This window comes from Eimeria maxima, genomic scaffold, assembly GCF_000499605.1.
Source record: "Eimeria maxima Weybridge genomic scaffold, Emw_scaff1336, whole genome shotgun sequence".
Classification (NCBI taxonomy): Eukaryota; Apicomplexa; class Conoidasida; order Eucoccidiorida; family Eimeriidae; genus Eimeria; species Eimeria maxima.
This window is the reverse complement of record NW_013564317.1, coordinates 1-9,390: the sequence shown is the minus strand read 5'-3', so window position 1 is coordinate 9,390 and position 9,390 is coordinate 1. Positions and strand designations below refer to the sequence as shown.

The 9,390-nt window shown below is 55.5% G+C and overlaps 2 protein-coding genes across 2 annotated transcripts; one reads left to right on the top strand and one right to left on the bottom strand.

The window, feature by feature from the left end:
* Positions 1-932: 932 nt before the first annotated feature.
* On the bottom strand, positions 933-3,413 carry EMWEY_00051610 (phosphatidylglycerophosphate synthase, putative; the record flags this gene model as incomplete). Its single annotated transcript, XM_013479727.1, has 1 exon — positions 933-3,413. One exon carries the CDS (start codon positions 3,411-3,413, stop codon positions 933-935), a length of 2,481 nt encoding a protein of 826 aa, XP_013335181.1.
* A 960-nt stretch (positions 3,414-4,373) lies between these two features.
* Positions 4,374-8,747, top strand: EMWEY_00051600 (hypothetical protein, conserved; the record flags this gene model as incomplete). The annotated part of the gene is made up of 10 exons (XM_013479726.1): positions 4,374-4,691; positions 4,876-5,055; positions 5,219-5,583; positions 5,711-5,997; positions 6,244-6,454; positions 6,611-6,680; positions 7,253-7,694; positions 7,882-7,946; positions 8,132-8,491; positions 8,651-8,747. Coding segments are annotated over 10 exons (2,395 nt in total), but the record flags the coding sequence as incomplete, so codon positions are not given.
* Positions 8,748-9,390: the final 643 nt, after the last annotated feature.

Genomic DNA, 9,390 nt, shown 5'->3' with positions numbered 1-9,390 from the left:
TATATATATATATATATATATATATATCGGTTCTTTGTTGTTCTCTGTCGGTTGTTTTCATCGTTTTTCTTCGTCTCTGTTGCCAAATGCTCTCCTCTATCTCGGCTAATTCCCGTTGCCCCCACAACTCCTGCCCGTCTATCACGGTACCTCGTTGCTGCTGCTGCTGTGAGCTGCAGCCTGAGAGGCTGAAGGCATTGCAGAGGCGCAACAAACGGCTGGATAATGCCTCTCCTTCGGAGACCAGCTGCAGCAACAGCAGCAGCAGCATACCCCCAACGGGCAGTAGGAGTTGCAGCCCTTCAGCAGCTGGTGCACCTGCAAAGCAAGTGAAGATATACCCCGCCCCAACTTTGCAGACTGTCCACCGCAAGGCTCCAATAAAAACACCCAAACACGAACAGCAGCAGCAACAACAACAACATCAGCACCAGCCCCGTGTATCCCGTCAGCCGCAGACACGCAGAGCCCGCGGCAAGTGAAGGGCGTCACCAGAAAGGTGTAGGGTGTCCTGTGGCTTCAACCTGTCTCCCCTTCTCAGACTGGCAGCCTCTATATCTCTGTCTCTCCATATCTGCCTGTCGTGCTGTTAGTCTTTCGTTATCTGTGTCTCTGTTGGTCTCTCTGTATACAGCTCTGAAGTTGCCTCCTGCATTTTTCTGCTTTTAGTTGCCTTCCGCGACTACGCACAATCTTCTACTCAGCAGAAGCAGTAGGCGGAACAGCAACAACATCAGCAGATACTGCAACAGCACCAACATGCGAAACACTAGCACGGCAACAACAACACGCGCGACCGGTGGCAGCAGCAGCATAGCAGATGCAGCCGCGTGGGCAGCAGAAGCAGCAGCGGCAGCATTAGGTAAACCAGCAGCAGTAGCAGCGGTGGGTAAACCAACAGCACCAATATCTTGTGTGGTATCAAATGATACTTAGAGGAGGGAGCGGAGCCCTAAGCTGTTGAAAGCAAACTGAAGCCAGAGAGGAAATCTACTGGAGAAGACGTGTGCTGCTGCAGGCACACAGAAGGGCAGCAGCACGTCGTACACTTCCTGCTGCAACTGCTTCACCAGTTGCTCGTCGCGAGTCCGCAACAGACACAGCAGCTCCAAGTCGCGTACACTCGAACGCACACTTAAGTTTGAGCTGCCTAATAAACTCATTGCAGCCCAAATCTTCCTGCTGCAGACGCAGTTGCTGCTGCAGCTGCTATTGCTGGCAGGGTTTCTTGTGAGGCTGTTGTGCAGCAACTCACGAGTGCTGTGCAAAATGGGAGTAGTTACGCATGCGCCACCATCACTCTCGCTGCTGCTGTTGGTGTTGCTGGTGTTGCTGCTGCTTGTGCTTCCAAACAGCCAAATGCCCTTTGCATGGTAAGTCCAGCCGGGGCGCGCAAACTCAAGCAGCAGCAAATTATCGTCTGCGTGCTGCTGTTGCTGGCGTTGCTGTCCAATGCAACGAACGGCCCTCTTAACTCCGGCCGTAGCTGTAGCAGGAGGAGCAGTCTGGGCTGCTGCAGGTGCTGCTTTCCACGCTGCAGCGGAGGCTTGTAGGGCCAGAGAAGCTTCATGCGCAGCAACGCTGTAGGCAGCAGGAATATAAAAGGAAGGGCCCTTCGATTTAAAAAAGCTGTTCGCCTCTGGCGAGGCAGTTATGACCAGCAAACGAGAATCCCTCCTCCGGACCCTGCTGCTGCTGCATGTGCTGCCGCTGCTGCTAGGAGGTAGGGGAGCAGAAGATGCACATGCTCCGCGCATCTGCTGCAGTAGATTCTGCAGCTGCTGCAGGAATGCGTCAGGAAAGTTGAGATATGGAGAGGCAACAACGACGTGCAGGCCCCCAGGGGCTGCTACGATGTCGCCTGGTGCTGCTGGTGAAGTTCCGGCCGCTGTACCCTCTCCTGCAGCAGCAGCAGCTACAGAGTCAGCAGCAATTGCACAAAGCCGTTCCAAAAGCACGTCTTGGCCTCTCATTGGGGGGCAAGCAAACCCGGCCTGCACAGACAGAGTCACCAGGCACAACTCAGAGCTGCTACTGGTGGTTGTTTGGTTGCTGACGCTGCTGGTTATGTGGCTGTTATTCTTGCTGTTGCCGGCTTTGCTGTTGATTCCGAGGGTCCTGTTGCTGCATTTGCCGTTGTTGCCGCATTCGCCGTTGTTGCTGCTACTGTTGCTGCAGTTTCTGCTGTTGCTGGTACTGCTTTTGATTGCGTCAGCAAGTGCTTGAGACAGACTCCTGCAGAACTGCTGCGGGTTTACTGATGGCGGCTCGGAAGGATTTGTCTCTGGCCAATAGCAAAGGGCGCCCCCCAAAGTAATTGTAGACCTGTGTTCCTGCTGCTGCTGGTTTTGCTGTTGCTGCTGCGGCGGTGGGTTGGTACACAGCCTGAAGGAGTGCGCCTCTACAGCAGCAAGAATGCGGTCCGCCGCGTCTGCAAGGTGTCTGCAGCGCACCAATAAGCATCGGTCTGTTCTGTTGCTAAAGTAGTTTCCGCTGCAGTTGGCGCCTGTTAGCAGCAGCAGGTCGTCGCTGACAATACACTTCATATGCTGCGTTCCCAACGCCTCTTGCGCCCGGTGACCCAACACACGCAGCACCAACCCCTGCAAAAAACCCCACAATCTACCGCTCCTGCTGCTGCTGTGGGTGGAGGGGTTGCTGCAGGTTAGCGGGTTGCAGAAGAGAGAGACGCGGCAGCTGCTGCCTCGAGGCTGCTTCCACTGCTGCTTGTGATGCTGCTCAGAAGCTAACAGCGGCTGCAGCAGCCTTGCAGAACTCTCCCCTGATGCGCCTTCTGGCCGCGTCGTGCGAAGCAGATCCAGCAGCAGACGCACCTGCAGCTGGTGTTGTTGTCGCTGCTGCTGCTGCACAAGCTGTAACAAATGCCTTTCTTTAGGTCCTGTCCCCACATACAGAGCTGAGAACAACAGCCGCCGCTGCGCTGAAGAGATAAGCTCCAAGACGGCAGAGTATAGCGCTTCAGGCCCCCGCACGACGCTGATGCAGCGAGGAGGCACAGCAAAACATACCTCTCCTGCTGCTGCTGTTGCTGCTGTTGCCCCCGCTGCTGAACCTCCTGCTAATCCAGGTGATGCTGCTGCTATTGATGGAGTCTTCGGAGCTTTTGTTGAGCCAGAGGAATACAACATGCCGCCGCTGTAGAAACAACGCGAGGCTGCAAAGCCACAATTGCCACCACCGTAAACAATTGTAGAAGCAGTACCAGCGCAAGCAACCCGGAAGGCATATCTGGGGTCCCCTCTGGAAGAACGCACTGCTGCTGCTCCCGCTGCTGCTTTCGCTGCTACTACGTGCGCTGCTGTTGCTGGTGGTGGAATGCACCACCACCGGCTGCAAGACAGAGTAGCCAGCGCTGTCGCAGCATTTCGAAGCGCATTTCCTGCAAAGGGCATATGAATGCTGTTGATCCTTTTTGCTACTCCTGCATCTGCTGCCGCTGATCTCGGATGCCGTTGTTGCTGTTGATCATGGGTGCTGTTATTGCTGGTGACCTGGGATTATGCTGCAGGTGTTTGCGTTTTCCGTTGCTGCAGCTGCTGCTGGTGCATTCGGCTGCTGCTGCTGCTGCTGCTGCGGAGCGGACCAGCATCCAGCAAGCGTCCTGAGAACCTTTGCAGGTTTGTGTATAAGGAAAGGGCCTGCAAGAGCCGCCGCCGCAGCAGTGGGCGCTCCTACAGCAGCAGCAACACAGCAGGATTTCCCAAGTAAGTCCTGCTGTGAGTGGCGCAAGTCGAAGGTTCTTTGTAAAACGTCAAACTTCTTATTTAAGCCCATTTGATACCAAGATCCTTCACCCACTGCATGCAACCCTCCGCAGCACCGCAATCGGGGGGCCCGTGGGGCCCCAGGGCCCCCATTAGATTGCAGCTGAGGGGACGAAAAACCGCAGGCTTATTTGCTGCCAGAACCGGAAACAGGCACTTTTAAGCAGCAGTGGCAATGGGAAGAGCCTGTAAAGTTAAAGGCGCCCAGCCGCAGGAACAGCAGCAGCAGTCGCATCACCCCGGTGGAAGGCGAGAAAAGGACTAGGCACGCTGCTGCCCAAGGCCGTTCGCCTTGCTCTTCTTGCTGCTGCTCTTCCACACTAATTCTTATGGAAATATCACTTTGCAACTGGGGGCTGCTTCTACATGTGCAGGACACAGCCAAATTGGCGGCGTCGGCGGCGGCTGCAGCAGTAGCAGCTGCAACAGCATAGTAAAATGCAGAAACAACAGCACAGGTTACTTCAGTAACGCCGCCGCATCTGCTTGCAGCAGCAGCCATTCTAACGGCCTCCGCAGCCTCCGCAGCCGCAGGAGGAGACCGTGAACGGAAGCAGCACTGGTGAATGCACCCTGCACTGATTTGCAATGTCACTGCCTCATGACCCTACGCAGCAGCTGCTGCAGCAGGAGGAGCAGCAGAAGCAGGCGGAACAGCAGCAGCAGGAGATTTGCTGCTCTCGGTTTGAACCGGTGACTGTTCTTGGGAGAGAGGGCGTTATTGTGTTGACTGCCAAGCGCCTGCTCTTCGCTTCGAACAGCAGGAGCAAAAGCAGCAACGGCAACAGCAACAACAGTGGCATCAGCAGCAACGAAGTTGGTAATACCAGCAATTGCTGGGAAGTACTGCTGCAATTCGCCCTCGCCTCGTGGACTTCAACCGAACGCTCAAAAAAGGCTGCAAAGGTGTGACCCCTTGGTGCTTCTGCGTCTTGATCTTCCTATGCAGCGGATGCTTCTTCTGCTGCCGCCTCTGCTTCTTCTGCTGCTGCTGCTGATGCTGCTTCGGTGTGTGGCTTAATAGCATGGGTGGTTGCACGAGCAGCCGCAGTCGCCACACCATATGTTATCTCGATCTGTTGCTTTGCAGGCGCGCATGACCTACGTAGCTCCTGCAGCAGCTGCAACAGCAGCAGCAGCAGATGGTGGTTTGTCTACGCAATCTGTAGTTGTTGACTTCATGGGCCTGAGAGACAAAATGGATTTGTGCTGCCGTTCCCTTCAGACACTCGCCTCTGCTGCACGTACACTCCAGGGCAGCAGCAGCCTCGTAAGGCAGCAGTTCGGTTGAAGCAGCAGCTTCTGATTCTGCTGCTAGTGCTTCTTTTCTTAGCTGCGTGTTTCATCAAGTTGTGAGGAGTAGTGCTATGAGATTGGTGTTGTCTCCCTGCCCAATGCTGTTTCTCTTCTGCTTGCCGCTGTTGGTATTGCAGGTGTGCCCGCTGGATGTGCCGCTGCTGCTGCAGCTGCTTCAGCTGCCTTCCGGCACTCCCCTGCGCGTTGCGCCTGCTCTGCAACAGCAGCAAGACCTGCTAAAGAAGCAGCTGAAGCAGCAGCAACAAGAGCAGCAGCAGGACCAGAGGGAGCAACAAGCGAAGGGGGGCTCAACAGCAAGCGGGACAGATGTCACACCAGCGGCAGGAGCTCCTGCCAAACAGCAGCATCAGCAGCACAAGCAACCGCAGCAAAATCCTGCAGGAGCCCCACAGCGCGCTGCTGGCCAGAAGGCAGCAGCAGCAACAACAGCAGCAGGAGCAGCAGCAGCTGGTGCAACAGGAGCATGCGAAAGCGGCTTAAGGTGAGGGCTCTTCTGAGGCTGCCTCGACACCAATGTTTCAGGAGCAGGGGCGCTTGAACGCGAGTTTCTGGTGTAATCGCTGTTGCGGTTGCTGCTGCCGTTGCTGCTGTTTGCTTCTTCTGCGCAGCTCAGTTGCAGCTGCAGGAGCAGCTGCTGCTCCCGAGGTGCCCAGCCTGGAGAAGCTGCTGCAGCAGCAACGATACCAAGAAGCTGAGCAGCTGCAGCAGTTTCAGCAGCGGCTGCTGCAGCAAGACCCCGAGCTGCTGGCTCTATACCAAACCCTCGTGGGTGCCCCAGAAGGCGTACCAGGCAGCAGCAACGGCAGCAGCAGCAACAACAACAAAGGCCTATCTCCTGCCGAGTTCTGGAAGCTGCATCAGCAACAGCTGCAGGCGCTAAAGCCGCAACTAGCTCGTAAGCTCTTTACCCCAAAATCTAAAATATAAACCCTCAACAGATTCGTGCGCAGGTCCCTTTTGGTAGGGGGGAAATGAGGGGGATTGTGAGAGCGCCGAAGTACTGCTCTGGAGGGATGCGCCTATGCTTGGTGTCATTTTGCATTTTCTGCTGTTGCTGCTACTGTTGCTGCTGTTTACGTTGCCGCTTTTGCCGGTGCTACTGCTGCTGCTGTTATTGCTTCTGGTGCTTGTGCCCCTGCAGCGGAAGGTGTCAGCGCTTGTTTTCTTTTGAGGCCGCCACAGTTCCACGAGTTGCAGGGGCAGCAGGGAGGCGCCGGGGGGGGAGGGGAGGCGGAGTTAGTGGTTGACTGCAGCGAGCAGATGCTGCAGCAGATCTTAAATGAGAACTCTGCCGTCCAACGCGCGTACACTTCGCTCGTCGACACAGGCACGCTAATGCGTTGTTGCGGTTGGTATCGTTGCTGTAGCTGCACGTACGGCTATTGCGGCGGGCCTGGGGCCCTTGCAAGCTGCCATTGGTGCTGTTGCTGCTGTTGAAGCATGGCACAGCAACCTTGCGGGCGCCGTTGCTGCTTCCACGGCCCCACAGTCTGCATCTGCACCAGCAGGAGCAGCAACAGCACCAGCAACAGGAGCAGCAGCTCCTTCAGTAGCTTGGGGGTTGGTGAGCGTCACCCGGTGCGTTTTGCTGCTGCTGTTGTTGTTTCTGTTGCCGTTTAGGCCGCATGAGTGCAGACCGGTTTTGGGGGCGACTGTTTCGGTCTCGTTATTTCCAGTGTGGTATTGGACTATCCGAAAGAAAACGAGACGCAGGCACCGCAGAGCCCTCTTGCTTCATCGCCTCCTTCGTGAAAGAGAAGGTGCTTCTGCTGCTGCGGCGGCTGTTGCTGCTTCTGCTGCTGCCCGGTTGGCACTGGTGGCTATTATTGCCAATATATACCTAGGAGTAGCTAACGCGTTGTTGCTGCTTCCTTCGGGGCTCCAGTGCTGGTGAAGGGACTGCAGAGGCCGCAGCAGAAGGCTCCCCTCGGTAGCAGCAGCAGCGATGTGTAGCGGCGGTTGCTACTCTGCCTTTGTCGAGTCTGTACACTCAATTGATGCTACTTCTCTGGCGCATCCCGCTGCGCGTATTGCTGTTGCTGCTGCTGTCATGCCCTTTGCATTTGTTGCACGCCGGAAGGTTCGGGTTTCTTATGTGTGTAGCTCTCTGCTTGCAGCAGTGCGTGTTGTTGTTGCTGCTATTGCTGCAGCCGGTGAGCTCGCGAGAGGCGCTCTGTCTGCCCGGCATCGAGCGCACCCTCTTGTCGGACGCCGACCTGCGGGTGCGCGGCTTCGGCTTGCCCGATGGACTATCTTCACTTGCAGGAGACTTGGCGGAGAAACCCCCACCTGCTGCTGTTGTTGCTGCTGCGGCGGCGGCGTCAGCTGGTCCGGAGGCCGAAGCAGAAGCCGCGGCTGCAGCCAGCAGCAGCAGCAGCCTCGTTGGACGTTTTAACAAACACTCCCAACGTCTGCTGCTGCAGCAGCTGCTGCAGCCTGCTGCTGCAGCAGCAGCCATCAATGATGAGGCAGGGCACGAACAAAAGTTGCATTTGCTGCTACAGCAGGAGGAGCATCAAAGGAAGCGACGGAGTGTACGGCCAGAGCCTGCTGGTGCAGTCCTACAAGCAAATCTCAAAGACGCTGCAACTAGTAAACACTAAACCCTAAACTATAACGGTTCACTTCAGTCACCCAGGCAGTTGGCCTCTCTCTCGCTGCTTCCTTCTTCTTGGACCCCCTCTTAGTGTGTGCGCACTGCTGGTGTTGCTGTTGATTCTGCTGCTGCTAATGCTGTTGGCTGTGCTGCGGCTGCTGCTACGGTGTTGTGTCTGTACAGTTGGCTGCGGCGTTTTGGAGGAGGAGGCGCCGGTGCTGGAGTCTTTGCGCCTCGAGGAGCTCGAGGTAATTCGATATTTAGGCTTTAGGTTTTAACTTTAAGGCTTGGCTTTTAGGGTTTTGTTCTGAGCGGCTAGAGCTTAGGTTCCCACGATTCGAGCGCAGGGAAAGGCAGAAGGATGGAGCAGGCTGGACAAACGAGGTAGCTAGAGCTTATTGCTGCTACTGTTTTGCTGCGTTCATTGCTTCAGCTGCCGCTGTCAATGCACATGTTGCTGTCACTGCTTCCGCTGCTGCAGGAAGCCGCCCCTGCTAAGTACCAAACTCTCGAGGTGAGCCGGCGACAGCTGTATGCGGCGGGCGCCCGCGTTGGCTGCAAAAGTGTGTCTTCTAACTCGGGGGCAGTCGCTGCTTCCTGTGAAGCCTCAGCGGCAGCAGAGGTCAAAGATTTCCCTGCGCCCGAAGCAGCAACAGCAGTTGCAGCGGCGGCAGCAGGAGCAGCGGAGGAAGCAGAGCGAGTGCAGGAAGCAGTAGAGGCGGAGGCGGCAGACTCTTGGCTGTTGATGGAGAGGCAGCGAACAGCAGAACGAAGTAAAGGGTCTCCTCAGACGGTAGGGGGGGAGCTGGAGAGGGCCGCACGACCCTAAACCTTGAACCCCCTCAGCGCTACACCATAGGTCGCCCTGTGCAGAACCTCACCTCTTAAGTATCCGCTTGATGCTGGGTGCCACAGGCGTGTGCTTCCCTGGAGGGTTGAGGTGTGGGTACAGGCAGAAGATGCCGCTGCCGTGTTCAACACCGGGCGCTTCATGTTCGTCTTCAACACAAAGTTGTGCCAGAAAGACAAGGCAGCGCAGTTCTCTACTCGTAAGGGGCAGTTGTGTGCTTCGCGTGTTGCCTTTGTTCTTCTTCCTTTACTGCCTCTTTTGGTGTTTCTTTTTGCTAATTCCCGTGGTGCTTCTTTTGCGCCACTGTGCCGCGCGCGTGGGTACCCAGCTCCTTGCTGTTCCTCTTGGGCCAACACTCTGGGTGGCCCGTGTAATTGTTTCCGTCTATGCTACCTGGAAGCAATGAGGGGTAAATAACAATGATAAATAAAGCAAGGGAAAGGAGGGAGAAATTACGAGATAGGAAGAACATGATAGCTGCAGAAGCAACAATCAGAGAAATGACAAATAGCCAAGCACCGTTTCTTTTCCCCAGCCGGTCACAACTTTTTCTGCTTCCTGACTTCATATTCGTCTTTGCCTCGCTCCACTTTCCTTTCTTTTCCTCTTTCCAAGCCTTTTTACGTGACCCTATCTTTTTCTGTTCTTGCTGCTGCACCTGCCTTGTCTGAGTGTCTTGCCGGCACTTGGACATGTACACATTGCATGCATAATACAGATATGCAGGAGATGTACATTTGCATAACTATGCATGTGTATATATAAGTATATGTCTATGTCTATCCCTGTGTCTATGCCTATTTAGGTGTATATGCATATGTGAGTATATATATATATATTAT